General features: G+C 33.0%; 1 protein-coding gene across 4 annotated transcripts in view; it reads right to left on the reverse strand.

Annotated features, from left to right (window-relative positions):
* Nucleotides 1-23,356, reverse strand: part of LOC141455702 (uncharacterized) — a 43,629-nt gene that overhangs the window by 18,129 nt on the left and 2,144 nt on the right. The window contains exon 1 of one of the 4 annotated variants that reach the window (XM_074130998.1): nucleotides 2,719-3,056. The exons of 1 other annotated variant lie outside the window; for it this stretch is intronic. Coding sequence is in view for 2 of the 3 variants with exons in the window: in XM_074130969.1 (XP_073987070.1) it covers nucleotides 945-1,113 (169 nt within the window). In the remaining variant the exon portion in view is untranslated. Of the gene's footprint in view, nucleotides 1-731; nucleotides 754-944; nucleotides 1,191-2,718; nucleotides 3,057-23,356 lie in introns of those variants that run through there. 2 more of the 4 variants (XM_074130969.1, XM_074130988.1) reach the window with 2 other exon arrangements.

The following is a 23,356-nucleotide window of genomic DNA, read 5'->3' on the forward strand; positions in this document are numbered from 1 at the left end:
CTAAAAAAAAAATAATAAACTGAAATTATTTTAAAACAAGATGGAATCTGATAAATTTTGAATTGAATAATTAAATCATTCTTGAAGACCAAACGATTGAATCCTAAATTATTGCATTCCTCTTGTTTGTTCTAATCTTGTATCTTGCTTTGTTTGAAGAAAACAACTTTTGAAAAAAAAAAAAAAAAATTATATACATACATATGTGCAATTACCGCAGTTAAAAACCAACTGTAATAGGATGACTATGTCGAGGAATAATTGAATAATCCCATTATAGTCAAGTGTCTCATTTCTGATTGTTAAAGTAGCAATATTATTTAAGCTTTATCTCCCCACACAAGTATTAGGTAACCATCATTCGTAAATTTTCATTCACGTTTACAACCTCAATAAAAACAGAAACTGGACTTCTATTTCTCTATTATTACAAACATTTTTTCTGTCCGAATGACAAAATAATTAGGCAATAAAGGTTTTCATTCTTTACTCATTAAAGTTAGTGTACGCTAGCCACCAATTCGTCACATAGTCCCGAGTTTAATATTTCTACTCAATAAAAGTATTACTTTTCGCTAAGTGTTGAGTTATATAAAAATTATTGAATAAAATAAAAACTAAGAAAACCAATTTCACAGAAAATTGAAAATGTGAATTAAACAGCACATAAAAATTTCTAGTAACTTTACAGAGCAAATACAGTTTGGAATCAGATTTTTAATAAAACTGACTTTTCATAATAAATACCCGATTTGGGGTCTCTCAGTAATACAATCGATCCGTCTGCCCATTGGGCTATAAATATGTACAAGATAGTAACGTTGTTGAGACATCAGCTTAAGCGTCTGAAGTGGCACTCCAGGTAAAACCTTAAAGGACGCAAAACAACACTTAGTCGCCAATAAAATTCGCATTGAACAGACTGTACTAAGTACGTGTAGTACCGTTTCTTGTGATGAAAACTTCACAGACTATCCATTGACAGGCACATGCGATGATGAGTGACACGCCTGAAGTGGGTATCGAGAGGCGTATGATCGTTCGAATGGTCTGATACCCGTGAAGCAATGCCGTAGTAAACAACAATGTTACATCACTAATCGAAATTTCCATGTAGGTAAACTTGTAATCCTTTTGTTGGGCATGACGGCTATTAGAACCACCTAGATATCTGAAAAAAGTACGTCTACGGAATTGATTTTCCTTTTCTTACAATCTCAGCACCACAAATGTAGAGGAACTAGTTCTGCCTTAAAGATGTGACCCCTGTTTGGCGCCATATAATCCGGCTTCTCCTTCTTCAGTTAGAGTCGTCCGTGAACTCACAATTTCATAGCTCTCACAAAAAACCTATTGAACCTTTGGATGTAATATAATATATATATTTATTATATAATACAATGTATAATAAATAGAGATATTTTAAAAATTGAACTGTAACTCCAACCAGCAAATATTTCCACCTTGGCGCAATCATATTATCATTTATTCAGACCAATTCATTTTTTTGGTGGCCGACGTTCAGCAACTTGATGCAATGAACCGTAGAACAATTTTTATAAATTGAAATTAATTTTAAATAAATTTGTAGAAATCACAGCTTTTCATCAAACCTATGAATATTTTAAAAACCGGGGAAATACTATTATTAGTCTTACTTTTTCTTGTATTATGAAATTTCGTATATAATATAAAATAATGACAATAAATAAGTGAAAAGTAAATAAATGTCAAGTGTTAAGTCTCACTACTGTCGATGTTCTAACACGTTAAATTTTTCATTCTTCATTTTAAACAATTAATGGTTTTCTCTAACGTTATCCTAACTATGACTGCACATGTGCACAATGCACATTACACCAAAATGATACTTTTAACCTACTTTAGCACGCTGCTAAACCGATTTCCCCCCTCCCAAAAAAATACTCAAATAAATGATAGGACTAATGGCCAAAACGTCTACTATAATTTGATTTATTTATTATTATTATTTTTTAATATCCCTAGCCTAGATAAGCATGAACTATTCCGAAATTATGACTATGTTCGTTGGTCTTGAACTTTTCTTAAAAAAATAAATAACAAAAATCTTGTTTTTTTATTTCTGTTTATCTAAAACTGCCTTTGGCTTATTCATTTTTTAAGAGTATTTCGAAATTGGATCAGGTCTCGACATTGTAACCCTTAAAGTCTTTGACGTAAAACTGATCTGACCCTACTTTAAATTTATTAATAACCATGTTGATTGCTCCTACTTAAAAAAAATTAATTTCTTTGCCCAGACGTATGTATCTTCAAAATACCAAAGATATCCTTCTAAATATTTTATCAGAACACCAATTACTTAAAAAAAAAACTCTTCGTTGTTAAGAGTGATTTCGTTAGTTAATAACAACAGTAACAACTTTGATATAAGTATTTCGAATGAATTGCACAATTTTTAGTAACATCAAAAAACTTATTTATTATTATAATATCATTTCGATATATTTCGTTTTATTTTAATATAAATTTTTAGCCTTTAATTAACTGTTTGTAGAAAATTGATTAAGACCTTGCACGTAAATAAGATACAAATAAATGTAAAATAAAAGCATTTTGAGACTGTAGAACGATGCAATATTGAGAAAGGCTTTGAAAAAGGAATTGCCAATGTAATTCATTAGCAGCTGGTGCAACATTCAGAATGGATTTTTAAAAAACATTTTTTTTACTCACCCAATTATTTCAGGTTTTCCAGGCGAGACGTGGTGTGTTTTACACCGAATTACCAACTAACAAACTAAAACGTCCAATTATATTGTTGGCATTGTGTATTTGCCACTAATATTGTGTGATACGTAGTGAAGTGATCGTCTGAAGTACTCAATGATAAATATCAATTGTTCTGATCTTAAAGCGAAGAGAGATTGAAGTTGACATTTTGTAATGTTAAGCACCTCGATCCAATTTGGTCGCTATATAGCAGTACCACCATGTGGTCATTGATGTCAATCACTACAGCTATACGGAGACGTTGAGAGCCATGTTGTATGCTTACATCATCCGAGCATAAAACCAGCCATCGAATTACTCCATTCCAATCCTCTTCCAGCATTCTTTTAATGAATGTTTTTGTGTAGAAAACGTCAATTTTTATAATTCTCTCTGACATCCTGTTTCAAATATTTTTTTTTTTAGGCCCTTCAACGTCTGTGGTCATTAGCGCCCTTAGCCTTTTTCCAGTGCTCTCCAGCCTCTCACTACAGCCAACATTGTTCAAACACACTGACGTTTTGTTATAGACGCTTTTAGGAAAAGAGAATCTAACGGTGCAACTCTACTGCGCTACAAACTGTGTTGATTCTCTCCTTCCAAAAAGAGAAACATTTGGAAAATAATTGTGTGAGATTGCACATGTGGCTTTAAAGTAAAGAAATCGCCTTTTTTATAGGCAGATCGAAACGACTAACTATCAATATATAAAAGCCCATACTTTCCTATTAACATTTATTTTACCAATATACCAAACGTTTCTGCTCGCTGATCTCGAATAGGGGATCTTCCACTTACCAGTTGTAACGCATAATTACTCTATTAATTTTTCCGTTTAATAAATAAAAAATACAAAACTGTTCGAGAAAGCATAAACAAATACAATAGATAGAGGCTATAGATGGAGTTGGACGCCTCATGAAACAAAATAGTTACTTCGAAAGTAATTGTAAGAATTTAACCATAAATTAAGAAAAATAAGTGAAAAAACGCAACTGCATAATAGCTTGTTTTGCAAGAAGTATATATTTATAATTGTGGTTATTAAGCCAGTTGGCCATTTACTGGCCGGTTTATTACTTTACGATCAGTCATATCGTGGTAGGCACGATGTGGAAAAGACAACTTGGAAATTTGCAGCAAACGTTACATAATACTATTTACAGGAATTAAGTCAAGTAAAAAGATTTATTACTGAACAAATGAAGAAAAAGAAAGTAAGATTGTTGTCTATTAAAAACATCCGCACAGTAATATGATAGTGCATTCCTATTCTTTCCATTAAGGAATTGCATCATATAATGGTCTCTGGAGCGGTTTTTGTTTTTCTTTTTAAATAATGTGCTCAATCAGTTCACTACAGTTAGCAACTAGGAGCTATGTATCATCAAGTGTAGCTCTTTATTAAACAGATAACAATATAACTTTCATTGGATATGAATTTGGATATGGAAGATAACTAGTAGGTATAGTGTAATAGATTCGCGCAAATCTTCATCAGTATTTACACCTACAAACGTACAATTTGACTATACAGTTAGTTATATCATGTTTCTGGTAGAGAATCCCGCTTCTCTAAAACGGAATATCTACTTTTTGAACTTTGCAGGCAATGAAAACTTGCAGGCGCAAGTTTAAGGGTTTAAACTGTTAAGTGTGTTTCCAAATCTCTATTACGGTGCGTTCGACGTGTATATACGTCATTGCCTGATTTTAATTCCACACACTGTGGGGGGGGGGGGTTTAAAAACTAAATTCCACGTTCAACTGGTTAAGAAGAGGTAATTTTCCTAAAGCAATTTATTGAAAAGGATTTTGAAGATTACACTGAGTTTAACCCATGAATTAATCAATTTTGGAAATTATGTAAAGGTCTATGACTTGTAATATTTTCACTTACATTGATATTTTGATAATCTTTTTGTTTTGTTTCTTTTCTTATGTTCGTTATAATTAAAATATTAATTTGTTTTGTTTTATTAATGTACTTATTTTTGAATTCAAGACATTTATTGTTAAAAAAAAAAGTTGCATTCGCTCGTTTGATATATAAATAAATCAAGAGGTGGCTGGTTAGGAACTTTGAAGAGATGGTTTTACTAAGCACAGTAAAATTAAACGGTAAATACAAGTACTGCCCCGTTTTGACTTTTATTTAACTCCAACGGTTCAGTAAAATTTTGCTTTTAATCACAACCGTTCAGATTTCATCGTGGTGATTTAGTGCCTTTGTCTGATATATTTAATTTATTTATCTTTGTCCGCTGCTCTGAGCTCTATTTTGATCACTAGGCATGAAGGGTTTCAAAGGGTGGAACCAATTAAAAAATTATTTAATAAAAAAAATAGCTCCCTATTAGATGATAAATTTTAAAACCTCGGTTGATCTTGAAATATCTTCGTTTTTTAATTATTATTTAGCTTTTTTTAGAATAAGATTTACAGAATATCAATTGCAATATATATATATTTTTCTTTAGTTCAATAACTGCAATAGTAACATCTCATCTCATTCCATACTACACGACATTCTTCTCCGTTCAATATACCGTACTGCAAACATAATTACGTTTTTTACTCCCCTATAACTTTCGTACGATGCGGTCAGGCAATCATTTTAACTTAGATTTCTTTGGCACAGATATAAAAATTTTTCTAAAAAAAGCCAGATGTCAACTATTTCTTTGAACTATTTGTATTGTATAAATTTGTGTAATAACCTCTAAAAGGTAAAATAAAATGCTAAAGCCTAATTATAAAACTAAATTATAGACTAAGAACTATTAGTATTATTTATAATTATTGTTGTTTCTGTAAATTGGATATTGATCCGTTTTTTATTTAAAAATAAAAATAAAATAAAAATCCACACAATTCAGTTTATCCTGCGATAATGTCCATTTATGGTCAGGACCCTCTTCTGTTCTCATGATGAGTACTAGATTTCTGAACATGTTTAGATCGTACCCTAACAACTTCCACTTTATTACACTACACACAATTGAACCATGATTCCGCATATTTTAGGTTTGTCCAAAACTGTGATTGATAAATTTTTCAATATTTGCGCTGATTCTTTAAAAATCAGAAGCGAGCTATTTCAGTTCGCTCAAGCCTCAAACCTCGGATAGAAAATAATGTGCTTTATACGAAATATCAAGCCCATGACGATATGTCCCTTATCTTTTTACGGTATGTACGGCGTAATCTTAACATAGACATTACTTGTAGATTCTCTTCTCTGTATTTAAATTTTTTTATTGCAATATACAAAATTTTCAACTATTATTTTAATAAAATAATAAATAAATTTCAAAATTATAATTATTATTACTATCATTATTATTAATCTTCTGGTTACTCATTATGTTTTTCGTTTCGTTTCTTTATTTAGGAATTCCACAATTTAATCAAGGTACTGTCTTTTGCCTTATGTATTTATATTAGTAATTGTCTGTATCGACCTGTAGTATAAATTATCTAGAAAAGTAAATTATTAATTTAATTAGGCTGCCCTTACTCAGTAACTCCGTGATATTACAATAACAGGAGTTTAAATTGCATTTTAGCTGAATTGTACAGTTTATATGAACGTAGAAACTTAATCCGGATCAATAGTCTTCTATCTATTGATTAATTCTTCCTTCTGTAAAACTTTGTCCTCAACCATTACATTTAAAGAGTAAATAAAATGGAATGTTATTGTTAAATCAATTAATTATGTACTTTCTTTTTTTTTCATTTATGAATGTACATTTTTTAAATAGTGGTGGTGTAGTAAAGATTATCTGAAAGTCTATCTTGTCCATCAGAGCCATTTGATTCTGCTCTCAATAAAATTTTAGTTACCACTAGATTCATTGGAATCCATTATCTTTATATTTTGAAAAAAACGCTCGTCATTATCTTTTTAAAGTTGTCCTCTTACCTCACCTTAAAATGTGTTTGTAAATAATTCAAACATTGATCACCTGGCTTAGAAATTCACTAATAAATCATCATTAAAATTTTTCATCCAGAAGTATCTCTTTTCTTTGGAAAATCTGGTTCCACGAAAATGGTTTCTAGGCTTTTCTTGAACTTCGTATTTCCATTAAACAACATAAATGAATGTATGTAAATCATTTTTCATTTAAAAAAAAAAAGGTTTTGAACGCTACGCTTGTCAATGCTCATTAATGCATATCATTCATTATAAGATCCTTTTTCAGAGAAAACGAATTTTTTTTAAGGATAACAAAAATAATTTTCAAATGCAACTGGAGAAAAATACATTTCTGTAGAAAATGTTGAGAAGGAAAATAGTGCTTAGCGCTGCATAAATTATGAAACCAAACAAACTGGGTACAAGAAAATGAGTCAAAGAAAAAGAATTTAATGTCCCAAATAAAACGACATAACGAAAAGCTTTAGAAATGAATATTTGCTTTTCTAAAAAAAAAACTTCACCTTTTTCATGCAAATAGATTTAGGATTTTTTTTTTTTTTACTTTTATTACGATTTCTTTTTATTTGTCAGCATTTGTTTTTTTGTTCTTTTTTTGTGGGCTGTTAAAAGTAGGAATTTTTGTGTTCCAACACATTTATTTGATTATATTCAATTAATTTATTTTATTAAATGCATTGGCTTTGTTTTAACGCCCATGATGAATTACATTAGGAATTTATAACATAATGCTGGCTCTTACCACCATCATTGTTGCAACTAATGCTTGTCACAGGCGAATTTCTAAGTGACTACTGTTTGGAGACAGAACAATCTCACTCCAATTGACATATTGACATGTAGCATACACAAACATTGATTCAGTAAGCTTCTTTTTAAATTGACCTGATTTTATACAACCTATAAATTGATCCATCAGTTCTTTGCTCTCAAAGGTGATTATTAGCCCTTCTGAAAAGTTTTTTTTTTTTTCTTACATTCTATTCCTAATTGAAAAATCGAATAAAGATTAAACTTTATTTACTTAAACTATTGACATTGAATAACTTATTGGAGGTTGAATATGAAATTTATCAACATTCACTTTTTGTTACAATTTACTGACTAAATTTTTTTCAAAATTAGAATTCATTATAAAAAACTAGTTGGCAATAAAAGATTACATATTACTGTTGATGCAAGAGAACATCACAGCTCCCTTCAAATCCACATAATTTCAGAGAGGAACTTTTAAACCACACTTTTTGTTCATATAAAAATGGATTCTTTTGACAACAACTGTCTAGAGAATTATAGATAACGAGAAAAACTATTTTTTTAAAGTAGCACTTCTGATATACTGAAATTCTTCTTACTTAGAACTTCGGCTAGACCTTTCGTAATTAATACTATGTAAAGTATCAAATACAGTAATAGAACCATACAATATCTAAAATGCACTTTAGAAGAGAGCCTTTACCCCATCTCAAGAAATACGCATAAATAAGGATGCGTAGAAAAATGTTTCATATGAATGTAATAGTTCTAGTTAGACATGAGTACAAAAATTACAGAAAATCATTGGAACTAATATCGAAAAAAACAAAAATCACTAAAAATTTAGTTAAATTTAGAACTTTGCAACTAACTGGCTGAGGTAATTAATTGAATCGATTTCAATTTTTTTCTAAAATACTCATTTCGTTTTTTTGTTTTTACACAGGTTACACTAAATGTAGATGTGTGCAGATAACTACGTTCGTTTTGAAGATTCAATGAAGTGCCAGGCTTCAGCTGACTGATTTTATCCAAAAGTTGGATAGTGGAACCAAAAGGAAGTATAACATTGAACCTTCTGCGATTTTGTTTTTGTGTTATGTTCGTACTCCCACATTGATTACATACAGTTGAGGACCAATTTGTAAAAATAATTTTTTGGGATTCATGTAACCCAAAAAAAGATATTTTGGGATAAAACTTAATTGAGAAAATTTTAGTATAGCAATACAGCCTCTTACCCAAAATAGCAAGAGAAAACTTTTAAAAATCTTTCAACAGAGACTTTTTTCATGCGGCTTTCTTCAAATCTAAATTGCTCTAATTCTTTTATTAATGCTGTATCTTTCACAGTATCATATTTATTTATTTACAATACGGGCAATCGCCCAGTAATAATGAAATATAATTTAAAGTAACATTTAATATTAACGTAATATATAATAATTTATGAGTTTGGTTCGAGCCTTTGTACTGAGTGCACGTACTTTTCGTTGCTCTTCTTATTTTACTTTTTTATATGGTTTTTTAAAAAGTTTTACATATGTGAATGGTACCACTTTAAAGTGCTTTTTCTGATCTTTAATGTGATATAAGTTGTTGTGAAGTCAGTGTAAAAAATTTGGAGAAAATTGAGTTTGAAATTGCTAATTTTTTGTTTAAAAATGGTGGGGGACAAGATCTGGTAAATTTGTTATTGTCTAAGTTTGACTCATTTGAACAACAAATGAAGGACTTACGAACTGAAGTTATCAAGATAGATGAAAATCAAAAAACATTTATGATCAGTTGTGGGCCGTTTCTAGGGAAACATTTTGACAACAATTTCACTTTTTAGCTCCACAAAGTTTGTAGTTTTTTGTTGGACGAAAAGAATTTTAACTTTAAAATTATTTAGAATGAGGAACTTTGTGGGGTTAAGGAGCTGTTTTAAAAAAAAATTCTCGTTTTTCCGCTCAAAAAAAGAGTTTTTTTACACTTGAAATTTTTACAATAACAAAGGACTAAACCCAACAGCAAAACTAAAATGGAGGAGAGTAGCGATGGGCTGCCACATGACAGAGGACCACCACCGATACCCTACATCCAAGCGGATAAGTATACTACTAATAATAGTAATACTGACAGTAGCAATAACTCCAATAGTTCGCCTACAGAAAACATTAGCGTAATTCCTAATGCAGGCAAATCAAATAAAAGGTCGCTGGTTCGGGAGGGAACCCCCTTGGACCTAATTCGGGCTCCCAAATTGGGTAAAAATGACGACATGACGAAAAATAGTGGTCATGTTGCCATAGAAACATTACAATTACCGGCTGGAAATAAATTCAAGCCAAATGATAAAGGTCCCTACTTCATCTTTGTTGAGGGAAATGAGGGTAACCTGGGAAGTATCCATCGGGTTACTTTTGGCAAATGGATTTACACCGAGGATAATAAACATTCCCATGATATCCTGGATATAAGGTCAGTTGGGAAGAATAGAATGAAAATTGAAACAAGTACCCCCGAGGCAGCAAATTATTTGACAAATAATAATTGTTTTTTTAAAAAAAAATTGAAAGCCTACATTCCGGACCACCTTATTTTTTCAAAAGGTGTCATAAAAGGGATGGAGTCTTCAATATCTGAACAAGAGATTTTGGAGAATATTCAAAGTCAAATACGAGTAGTTAATGTAAAAAGAATATTCAGAAGGGTAGAAAACAGGCCACTCGAGACCTGCTTTCTGACGTTTGATAGTCAGAGCTTACCGAGATACGTTTCAATGTATGGTGCCAGGTTTAAAGTGGAACCATATGTACCAAATAGAAGACCGTGCGTCAACTGTCTTCGATACGGGCACTCCAGCTCACAATGCAAAGGGCAACCGAGGTGCAGTAAATGTTCTGGTGCTCATAGCATCGAACAATGTGAAATAAACAAAACGGAATGCATTCACTGCCGAGGTAATCATTTGGCTACGGATGCGGCGTGTCCAAAATATAAAGAAGAAAACAAATTGATTAAAGAAAAAGTTACATATGGTACTACATATCTAGGAGGTACCACCTTCGTAGAGGTAGCCAAAAGGAACAGATTCGAGTGCTTGTCGGAGGAAGAATTTCCCCCCCTTCCAGATCCCTTACTCCACCCCATAAAACAACAACGGCCACGAAAACAAAAGAGGCGGTCAGAGAAGAAAACGCCGATTTTGGGCGAACATCGGGATGTTCCTGATGGGCCTATTGTGGAAATCGAAGAAGTCAGCCAAAAAAAAGACAAGGATAAAATCAGTATCAAGGATATCCGAAAAACTTTTGCCGCAGTAGATCACCCAGTGGTGGATGTAATCATTGGAGTGATCGATTCACTGAGTAAGGGAGATATTGGTGAAACTACCAAATCCCTAGCACTACTTGTATCCCAATTCTATAAAGGGGAAAAAACTGAGAGTGCTACTCCTTCAAAAGGAGCGCATTCTGCGGGTAACGCGAGAATGCTCACCAAAGAACGAAGGAGTAGTCTGCGGTCTAGTTCGGAGAGAAATGAGAATAGTAAAACAAAAGCATATAACCTTGAACATATGAAGGATATTCCAAAAGTGCCTTTAGGCTGTAAAACTAAGATAATCACACAAAAACATTCTCAATCCTAATGAAAATTTTACAAATAAATATAAGATCGTACTTAGCCAATAGGGACAGTCTTGATGTCCTGCTGCGCGAGAGGTGCGTCGATGTGGCCATCTTAAGTGAAACATGGTTTAAGTATAACCTAAAATTAGAGTTGCGAAGATATCACGTTGTCAGAGACGATCGTGAGGATGGATATGGTGGAAGTGCCATATTTATCAGTAAAAAATTGCCTTTCGACCCAATAGTGCTGAATAATCCATTAAGGGGCAGAGTTCAGATATGTGGGGCTAAAATCCTATTTAGGAGCGTCAGTATTACGGTCCTTGGCACTTACTGCCGTCCTGGGCATAAAGCCTCAGTAGAGGAATGGAGTAATGTACTAAATCAGGTTTCGGGTCCTCTTATTCTTGGTGGAGACTTTAATGCGCTTCATCCAATGTGGGGGGGACATCGGGAAAACCTAGAAGGACGAGCTCTAGCAGAGTTAATAGATTCGTACAATCTGTGTACATTAAATGATGGGTCACCCACTATGATTCCCCGACCGGGGGCTCGAGCTCAACCTGTGGACATAACTTTATGTTCTCCAGATCTGATGTCTGAGCTCAGTTGGGAAGTAATACAAGAGCCCTTGGGTTCGGATCACCTGGGAATTCTGGTGAAGTCATTTAATGGGCGGCAGGCAACCTCTGGTGCACGCATTAGGCACCCTAAGGCAGGAGGTTGGAATCTCAGTAAGGCGGATTGGGAAAAGTATCGGATGGTACTGGATTTAAAATTCAGTACATCGGAATCCACCAGCTGCACTTATGATTATTTGACTCAAGAAATAAGATCAGCGGCCTTAGGATCCATTCCTAGATTCCCACAATGGCTTTATTTAAACCCAAATCGAGCAATCAAGCCATGGTGGGATGATGATTGCAATAGAGTCAAGCAAGAGTCAATAATAGCCTACGAAAGCTATAAGAGAGCACCCACCTTGGAAAATTACGTCAATTTAAACAGAAAACTAGCAATCAGTCGTCGGACGTACAAAGAAAAAAAACGAATAATGTGGTACGAATTTTGCAATAGTTTAGATAGACAAACTCCCTCTAACGTCATTTGGAAGCGAATTCGAAGTCTAAAAAAAGGTTACTCTCCCCAAGTAGAAGTCACTGATGATGGCCATTGGGTTGAAGAATTCCATAAATCTCTGACTCCGGACTATGTTAGCCAGTTTATCGACCTATCAAATATCCCAATTGGTGATGAGGACTTGAATCTGCCATTCCAATTGTGGGAATTGAAGTATGCTCTAAAAAAAGGAGGTAGTACATCGCCCGGCCAAGACGGTATTCACTATCAAATGCTACAAAACCTTCCATTTCCGGCCCTTTTATCGCTTCTTAGAATTATGAACGAAATGTGGGTTGGGGGAACTATGATTGAAAGTTGGAGAACCCATTTAATATTTCCTCTCTTAAAGCCTGGTAAAGATCCCAACTCGTACCAGTCGTATCGGCCAATTGCTTTATCGTCCTGTGTGTGCAAAACGTATGAACGGATGATAAAGCATAGGTTGGATTGGTGGGTGGAGGAATATAATAAGCTGGCCCCACATCAGCTGGGTTTTAGAAGGCACCGTGGCACATTAGATTGTTTGGCAGCGTTTGTTAATGAAGTGCACTTAAATAGAACGGAAAACAAACCCTTATTAGCGGCTTTCGTAGATATTCATAAAGCATATGATAACGTAAATATCGCAATACTAAAGGATAAAATGTTGGTAATGCAAGTACCTGGCAGGGTAATAGTAAATATAATTAATATGTTACAACAAAGACAATTAATTATTAGAAGGGGAGTTTTGGTAACGGGTCCCAGAACAACAGGCATTGGTCTCCCCCAAGGTGCCGTGCTTAGCCCTTTGCTATTTAATATATATACATCTGATTTGAGAGACTGGCTCGTTCCGGAAATCAGGATAGTCCAGTTTGCTGATGATTTCACTGTATACACTGGAGGAAAATCCGAAGAAAATTTGGTAGAAATAATGGGACAGGCCTTGCATGATCTCAATGCATGGTGCAACCACTTGGGTTTTCGCATTTCTGGAAATAAGAGCTCAGTCACCATGTTTAGTAGAAAGCGTCAGAATATTCTTGCTGGCACTATACAGCTAGGGCCGTTTAAAGTTTCGCAATCGCCAATAGTTAAGGTCTTAGGACTTTATGTAGACCACAAATTAACTTGGAGACCTCACATTAAGAGAATAATCCAAAGTTGTGAAAAAGCATTGAATGTGCTTAGATATGTTGCACATGTCACATATGGTACCGACCCAAAAATAGCCCTTCTGCTTTACCGAAATTTAATTTTATCTAAAATAGATTATGGTTGCGGTATTTACGGAGATGCCTGCCAAACTTCACTATCTGGGCTGGACAAGGTCCAGTACAAAGCAATACGCATTTGTCTGGGAGCTATGAGATCAACTCCCACAAATGTTCTCCTGGTGGAGGCTAAAATTATGCCTCTACAGATACGTCGAGAATTATTGTTGGGAAAGTTCTTAAGCAAAAGGCTAATTAAGTTTAAGGAAGTTTCCTTGATGAGAGTCTCAGAGCTCTCAGAAGTGGTTCGCTCACACAGGTTTTGGTTAAAAAAGAAAACGCCATTAATGTGTGAAATGTTTAGAGTAACGGAGAAATTATACTCTGGCCTAGAGGTGTTGCACGCGTCTCCTCGCAGATCTCTTCACTATGAAGTATCTTGTAAAGAATCTCCGTACGTCCATTTAGATTTATATGATAAGGTGAAAGAAGAATGGGGGGATTTAACATACCTAGCTTTTATAGCGCGCATGAGGGAAATCATAATCAACCCTTATTTACTATTTACGGACGGATCAAAATCGGAGCAGGGAGTAGGTTGTGCTGTGCTTGCCCGCAAACGGGAAGTTTTCGCCTATACAAGCTCCCTAATAATGCCTCAATATTTACCGCAGAAATCGTAGCGATTTGGAATGCGGTAATCCTGGCGGAACAAATACAAAGTAATGACATAATAGTCATTCTTAGTGATTCTAAAAGTGCACTCCAAAAAATAAAACGTCCGGGCGATGTTTTTGATCCCATAATTATAGAAATTATAAGTCATTTGATTAATGCAATGGGTAGGTTGCATCTGGTTTGGCTGAAAGGGCATGCTGGGATAGTTGATAACGAGAAAGTCGACGTGCTAGCAAAAAGAGCGATCTTATTAGGGGAACATACTCCAGTGCTCAATTTAGCGGATTTCGAAGGTGCTTTAAGAAAGCGTTGTTATGACGCATGGCAAAAGCTCTACGATCTGGAAAAAGAAATTAAGGGTAAATATTACGCTGATTTACAGCCTAGGATTCCCAACAAGCCATGGTTTGTAGAAGTACTGGAGGGGGAAAGGCAATTTTACACAACAATAATGCGACTGAGGTTCAACCATAATCTCACAAATCCGCATCTGCATAAAATTAAGTTATTAGATAGTCCCAAATGTGATTGCGATAGCGGGGAGGATGGGGACATCGATCACCTCCTCTTCAGATGCAGCAGATATAATAAAAATAGAGACAAGTTCCTAAAGGAATTGGCAACACATGTACGATTTCCCTGTAGCGCTAAAAGTATTTTAGCTATAATGAATCCTGATGCGCTACGAATTATTTACAAATTCATTAGAGAGAATAAAATAAAAATATAGGATGCAGCTAAACTCCATAGTTGCGATTTTAGTTCTTAATTACTCAAACAAGTACTATCATAACTACACTACTAATTACACCACTCTAAGCTCACATCAAATAACGAAGTCACATTCAGAGACCATTGTGTTGTTCTAGGAAGGAATGTCAGTACGCAGCGCTCAAGATATCCTTATCTCATGGAAGCCACGACGCAGAATGTAGTAGAAGAGTGGCTGGCATGACGAAGAAGGAAGGGAAAGAGGCTGCGCTATTCCTCAAATTGAATATTGGAAAAGATAGGGCTGGTTTTTTTCCACCAACATATTGGTAAATTGAGGCGCTGGAAGCCAACTGTAATTGTTCATGCCAATATGTTGGTTTTTTCCAGCCCTCATATAAAGTAATGGTTAATGTGCAAACAAGACCACTATAACAATAAATAAATAAATAAATAAATATGATCAGTTGTAAAGAAGAATTTAATAAAATTAGTACAAATTTAATTGAAAACTTTAAAGTATTTAATAATGATATTAAGGTTCTTAAAAATGAAAATGAGAAATTAAAAGGTGAAATTCAATCTCTTAAATCTCACTATAATCAGAATATTCAGTATTTACGTTTCAATAATGGAGTTCGACCTTTAAATGTTCCGGAATCAGCAGGGAATAATTGTTTGCAGATTTTTAAGAAGATTTGCCAAGTTATTGATTTCCCTTATAGAGAGAATATGATAGATCACTGCTACCGAGTCAAGGCTAAACACTCAGATTTTTACACAGTAATAGTAAAGTTTGTGACTAATTTGGATAAAGTGGAATTTCTTAAGTTGAAAAAGCTGAAGCATTTACAGTTAACTTCTGAAATTTTTTCTTCAACGAGAAAAAAAACCTATTTACATATATTTCAGAATTGTTGTCCCCATATTATGCACAGCTGTTTAAAGAAGTCAAACAGATTCAAGCTAAGCACAGATTTAAATATGTATGGTTTAGAAATTGTAGAATTTTTATTCGAGTTACGGATGGTGCATTAATAGAATCTATAAGTTCTTTTGAAGACCTTCAATTATTTTTGGAAAAAGTTGGAGATAAGACTCCCCAATTGACTTACTCTGGGGATGATATTGATGATACTGGAACAGACACTACTGGGACTAGTAAGAAGATCTCGAAGAAAAGGAAAGTTAAGAGCTTGAAGACAAATTTGCAACAAGGCTCCTTGGAACGTTTTTTATCCCAAAGCGACAATTAAAGGAATTACCGTTTGATGTTAGTGGTAAGAGTTTATTAAAGATCTTATTTTGGAATATAAATGGTTTTAAGAGAATTTTTGATTTAGATTCTGAGGTGGTAGATTTAGTTTCTAGTGCCGATATAATTTGTTTGTCTGAAACTTTTGTCTTTACAGAAAAGCTTTCTGTCCCGAATTGGTTAAGTTCTTATAAATTTTATATGGCCAAAGCAATTAAGAGTAGGTTAAGAGGAAGAGCGAGTGGAGGTTTAATAACCTTTGTTAAGAGGATGTTTTTCCTCATAGCCTGGAAATACATAATAGTAATTTGAGTATGTTTGTTCGAGTAAAAACTCTCTCTGTCTCATTTATAGTTGGCAATATTTATTGGCCCCCTAGTGCTGATACTGATGAATGTCTGCTAGTTTTAGAAAATGTAAATTTGGGTTTAAAAAACGGGGGAAATTCGGATTATGTCATAGTGGGAGGTGATTGGAATGCCAGGGTGGGGAATTTAAATCAATTATCGGAAGATATATTCGAGGGCAGCTGTTTGTCAGGGCAGAGAGATTCACTGGATGAAGTCTGTAATGTTAGAGGGCGGAAACTTGTTAACTTTATGGAGGATAGTGGTTATTTTATATTAAATGGTAGATCTATTAGTGACACGCCGGCTAAGTATACAGATTTTACTCCAAGAGGTACTAGTATTGCAGATACAGTGTGGATCTCTCCTCCAGTTTTAGATTTGGTCGCTTATTTCGAAGTTGTGCCACTCCCGGAATTAACTAATCACCTTCCCGTGGCATTGTATTTGTCAAATTGTCATAGTGATACTCTTAATGTAAATAGCACTAAAACTAATCGTTTTATTGATAAAGAAATTTCTGATTTTAATTTAATCAAAGTTCAGAACTATTTATGTTCACTATTATTAACTAATAATATTTATTTTAATTCTACTGATGTTAATTATCTTTATGAAAATTTATTGAGCTGTTTCAAAGGTTGCGCTTATGCTTCTGGTTTGATAGTAAAAAAGAGAATTCCTATAGGGAATCTAAAATTAAAAAATAAGGTTTGGTTTGATGAGAAATGCCAAAATGCAAAAAGGGAAGTTAGATTTGCATATAGAAATTTAGTAAAACAGAATTTTTCTGATGCTGAATATTCTAATTTTTTAAAGGTTAAGAAGAATTATAAATCTATAGTTAAATTCAGTAAAAAAATATATTATACAGAATGTTTGGATACTCTTAGTAATGTGCGAAATACAAAAGATTTTTGGTTGGCGATTAATAAATTTAGGCGCAAAAACCCACTGAATGATTTTATTTCTACAAATGACTTTGTGGAATATTATTCCAAATTTTATAGTCTTCCGTTTGATGTACGGGTCTCAGCACTAGATGGCGATATTTCTTTAGAGGAATTACAGGCAGCTCTAAATTGTTGTAAATCAGGAAAAGCTCCTGGCACTGACGGTTTAAGTTATGAATTTTTTAAAATAATGCCGGCCGATTGGGAGCATTATCTGCTTAATCTTTATAATTCTGTATTAAGTTGTGAAAAGGTCCCGGATAAATGGGCTGAAATTTTTGTCTTCCATCTTTTTAAAAAGGGTGATCCGAGGGACCCAGGTAACTACCGGAGTATTGCCCTAATTAACACCGTTTTAAAGATATTCACCTCAATATTATCTACACGTATCATGGTTTGGGCAAACAATAGTAAAGTTATACCGGAAGAACAAAATGGTTTCCGTCCTGGTAGGGGCTGTACAGATAATATCTTTATTTTGTCTTCAGCCATACATATTGGGTTGCGAATGAAAAGGACAGTTTATGTGGCATTTATCGATTTTCAGCGGGCTTTTGATAGTTTGGTTTATGATAAGCTATGGCCCAAATTGCATGAAATTGGTTTGAGTAGTCGGGTATTGAACACATTAATAGATTTATATAATAAGGCAACAATAGTTTTAAAAGACCACTCAGGAGAATACAGGGTAGACGTCACACAGGGTGTACTTCAGGGAGACTCCTTGTCACCCCTGCTTTTCTCTTTATATATTAGTGACCTAATTCTCTTTTTACAAAATAGCGGCTGCAAAGGCATACAAGTTAAAAATGATAAAGATATTTCGGCTTTACTATACGCTGACGATTTGGCTCTAATTGATTATAGTTGGTCTGGGATTAATAGTAAATTAAAGTTTTTATCAAAATACTGTTCTAATAATGCCCTTACGGTTAATATTTCTAAAACTAAAATTGTACCATTTAGAAGAGGCGGTAGGATTAAGGAATCACTAGCTTTTTATTATAATAATGAAAAAATTGAAATTTGCAATAGATTCAATTATCTAGGTGTTACTTTTTCATCTTCAGGGGTTTTTTCGGTGGCAGTAGAAGAGTTTATTAAAAAGTCAAAGATCGCTTCAGCCAAAGCTAGAGATATATTAATTAAATCCAAATCGGACGCTTGGGAAACAAAATTTGAACTCTTTAGATCACTAATTAGCTCGACCTTACTCTATTCATCTGAGATTTGGGCACCATTATACTGCAATAGAATTGATATACGCAATTTTTTAAAACAGTTTTCAATTGGCCCCGTAATACTGCCAACTATTTGGTTCGTTTAGAAACAGGCGTTGATCACCTTGAAAATTTGGTTATTAAGAGAATGTGTAATTGGTTTATTAAAGTGAAAAAGATGGAAGATGATAGACTGCCTAGAATGTGTTTGCAAAAATTGGTTGAATTGGACTCTGCGCCTACAAATAAAATACAATTTAATTGGTTTTCACAATTTAAATCAAAACTAATACCAATTGGAGCTGAAAACATTCTTCACATGACCAATGTAGATTTAATTGAAAAAGAAATTTCTAGCATCTCAGAGAAAGTTAAAAATAATAATATTTCAATAGATATCAACTCTTTATTCAATTCAAACAGTAATCCGTTATATAAACATATAAGCAATCTAGGTTTTAGAGAATATTACTTAGAGATCAGATCTCCAATAATAAAACATAGAGTGATAAGCCAGTTAAGGCTAGCTAACCCTTTAAATGCAAAATTATATTTTAGAAATCACAGTTACAGTTTTAATGATGAGATTATATGTGATCTATGTAATTTAAAGGAGCCTTGTAATGTTTTTCATTTTCTATTAGCTTGCCCTACATTTAAAAACATAAGAAAAAAGTATTTAGACACATATTTGAAATCTAATTTGGAAAAAGAAGAAAATTTACAAAATTTACTTGTTATAAATGATTTAAAACAAATGGATAATTTATTTTATTTTGTGACTTCAGCTTTGAAATTCAGAGATTTTTCTGATAGTTTGTGAGATGTTTTTTATTATTATTACTGTTATTATTAGTTATATGTAATTATTTACAAAAGTTTAAACAAGGGTAATTTTTTATTTATTATTGGTTTATATAAACTGTTAGTTTCATATTATTTTAGATATTTATATCTATTCTTAATGTATTAGTTAATGTTCTTTTGTTGGAAGATTTATATTTCTTTTATTTTCCTTTTTGATGTTTTTTATCTTTTACTTTTTGTATTATTATTTTTTGTGTTTTGTTTGTTTTTTCTTCTTTCTCTCTCTCTCTCTCTCTCTCTGTCAGATTATACACTCTAATTGTATTGTTTTATTCAGGAGAACCAAACTCCATTTTGTGTGGGTCTTCCCAAATACAAATAAAATCATTATTATTATTATTATTATTATTATTATTATTATTATTATATAATAATTTATAGAATATACATATACTTTTTCTTACTTATAATCTTCATTTCTTTTTTATGTTTTGCAGATTCGTTTTATTTATTTTGATATAGAATATAGAAAATGTACATATATTGAAATAGAAATAAAATATAGACATACTTTACTTAGTAGATATGCTTTAAAATATATACTTTAAAATGTATACTATAAAAATAGATATACTTTACTTAATTAATAAATTTTAATGATACCACAATTAATTGGTATGTAGTTTTCCTTAGTACTAATCATAGTAAAATCAGTTATTTAAAAAACGTTTCAATTCAATCATGCTGGTGTTGAATAAATCAAAATCAGCGGGTAGATGATGATTAACTTGATCCGCATATATTACACTAAAATGAATTTTTAGAGAAAACAAACTTTCTGCCCAAAAGTACTCTAATAACGTACGCTGGGATTATGTTTCAATCATCAGTGAACTTTGTTTCAAGAAAATGAAACCATTATAAAAAAAATTGGAAAATCTTTTCAAAAAAAAGTTGTATTTCTAATGGACTGATCTCAATCAAAACCTCATGGCCAGTTAGTTACCTATAATCTTACAAATGATTACAGATAAACGAAATATCAAATTAGAATTATTTTCCACTTTTGTTTTTTTTTTTTCTTGATATTCTGATGGCTTTTCACTGACTGTTGTTATACATCAAACACAATGAAGCCGATTAATATATCTTAACTCAAAACATAAACTTTCGGTGAAAATAAAAAAGCGAAAATCTGCACTATTGCACTATTACTTTCTATGACAAGGTGTAAGACGGAGGTACAAAAAGAGTTTCAAATCTCACGCGGATGTAACAAATTAAATTATTTGTTGAATCATACATACTATTCGACTCGAGATAACACATGAATTACTGATACTGTTTGAATTAGTTCATTAGTCCAATTTAAGAGAAACTTTACAATCCAAATATAACAGTTACGATTACTGATTGCAAGTTATGTAACCAAAACAGTTGTGGCCAATTAAACTATATTGATATTTATTGTTCAGAATCTTCCTGTTCCAGTTGTATTCATCTTTGAATTAGTTTGAAATTTTTTATTCTTCTTACAGAATTTTTTTTTACTTATAATCTTCATTTCTTTTTTATGTTTTGAAGATTCGTTTTATTTATTTTGTTTTTATTTTTTTCATTAAGGCTCACTTTATCATGTGGCTGGTGGCATTTTGTTACAATAAAAGTACAAAACGAAAAAAACTTTTGAGATTATCTGCTTTGAAGAATATCAAGCAGTTAATTGAATAACCAATTAATTATAAACCTCTTTTTCAATTTTAAAATGATTCGATATTAAGCTCGTCAAGAATCCTATATATGATACGGTTTGAACGAGCATTAATAAAGTATAAACAAACGAACAGAAGCGCCAATACCAACATTCATTTCTTTTCTGTACAACTTTTAAGGTGCCATAAAAAATTCCATTGAGCAGCGGCAAAAGGGATGTCACCAGGATTCTATGTTGGGAATGGAAATACTCGTACTTGGCCCATTAGCGAAGAACAGCTGATCGGCCTTCCTTTACTTCTATGCCTCCCAGAACTTTTGATCCGGAGAGGAGTTACTTGGGGCAAAGTTCATCCCTCTTGTCTCTGCTGGTGAAGGCAATAGCACACCTTCTTATTTCCACCGGTAACTAGGAGCGAGTTAAATCCAAGTCGATTTAATCTAGCCTTATGTGTATTATGGAGCACGAGATATCCAAAAAAAGTCTCCTTGTTGGTTTGACCGCAGGTGGAGATTAAAACAGGAGGAAAGGAAATGTCCTTCACACCATGTCAGATAGCATTGCAATCGTTAGTTTGCTTTATAACCCTCTAGAACTTGTCGGCCAGAGGAAATAATAAGGAAAGACAACTAGTGAGGAAATATACACTTTATAAAAAGGCCACTAGAAGAGGTTGTTCCAATAAGCCACTTTTATTCATTTAGTGTGGTTGATTAACCTAGAACCTCTATACAGGTTGCCAACAAGAAGAAGAAATGGCCTACTTGTTTGCCGGCTAATCGACGTGTTGCTGCTTTAAGATCTCTGACAAGTTGAGAGCGGAGATCATGACGTAAAAAGATGGAAAACCTTGAACCTTGTAAAGAGGTGAGGCATTATCTAGTAGACCTTCAGAAAGGACTAAAACAGTGAGCTTCTTTGTATGCAAGTGTAGGGAACAGGATCCTTCCTCCCAATAGAAAAGTTGATAAAAAAACTATAATTCTACTTCAAATTTCCTGATTAAAATCCCTTAAAATTTTGACATTATATTAAAAAGAAATTTAGAAAAAAATCTAAGGGCAGACAGGTCTTAAAACCTACGCGTAAGACGCGTAAGATCAACGCGTAGACGTCATTGCACTAACCATACAGGTACTGCTTTTCCTGATTGACTTCAATATTGTACATGTTCATAGAAAAAAGAAATAATTCTGCCAATAGAAGCGTAACTTGCAACTCCCTCAGAACCTCATTAAAATAATAATTCCTTGAGAAAAGTTTCATCAATGAAAATAACAAAAAGATATTAAATGAAACCCGATAGACTGGAAAAGTGAGTCATATTCAGTTTATTTTTGTTCTATACGTATAGCAGAAGAAACCCATGTTTAGTCACCCGAATCCAGTAAAAAAACCTAAAAAATGGTTGCGGGTTAAGGGAACCTCGATAAGTTCTCTGTTACCGAGACTATAATTTAAAACAATGAAAATTAGGTTATTAAATATTGGACAAACTAAATACATGTAAATATACATATATATTTTGACATTTTAAGATCGATTCAAATGTAACTTCTGTGCAAATATCCCGTTTATTAAACATGCTAGTCTTCATTACATCTTTGCTACATACCGCCAAGTTTTTTAATACGCCATGAAACATCCTTATAGCCTTTTAGTTTCTCTTAACCATTTGTTAGGATGAGGAATTGTAATTATGAGGTTTCATCATAAATACAAATTTGAAGGTCAGATAAAAACATAAAAATGTTTTTTATAAATCAGCCCTAATGAATGCATGTATCTTATCGACCTATGTATCTACCAGCATATCTCAAAACCAGAAAATTCATATTTGATATTTGGTGTAGATACAAATAGGAGATCCCCAACAAGAGTTTTTATTAGCATAAATGTATTTCTGTCATTTTTAGTTGAAAAAATATTATCATTATAAGATACTTGAGGTTTTTTTTTTTGAGGAGCTGATATTCAGTTTTCTCTATAAAAAGTAAAGTAATGACGTCCAGCTACCTAATTAGGTGTCGATGGTGGTGGCAACTATCAAATATACTTTATATGAAATTCTCGGATTTTATTTGATGGTTTATATAAGGCCTACCCCGGGAATCGATCCCTGAACCCTATACTTAGCTTTGCGGGCTATGCCTCTAATCGCTCGTATGTCGTGGCACCTAGATTTCTTTTTTAAGTACAGTTCTGTTTACAGCGATTTTGCAAAGTATTGAATCCAATTAAAAATCAGTAAAAAATTTAAGTTTAAAAATCTTGTACTTG

The sequence above is a fragment of the Rhodnius prolixus genome, unplaced genomic scaffold, assembly GCF_049639745.1.
Source record: "Rhodnius prolixus isolate KJV_2025 unplaced genomic scaffold, Rpr scaffold_1, whole genome shotgun sequence".
NCBI classification, from domain to species: domain Eukaryota; kingdom Metazoa; phylum Arthropoda; class Insecta; order Hemiptera; family Reduviidae; genus Rhodnius; species Rhodnius prolixus.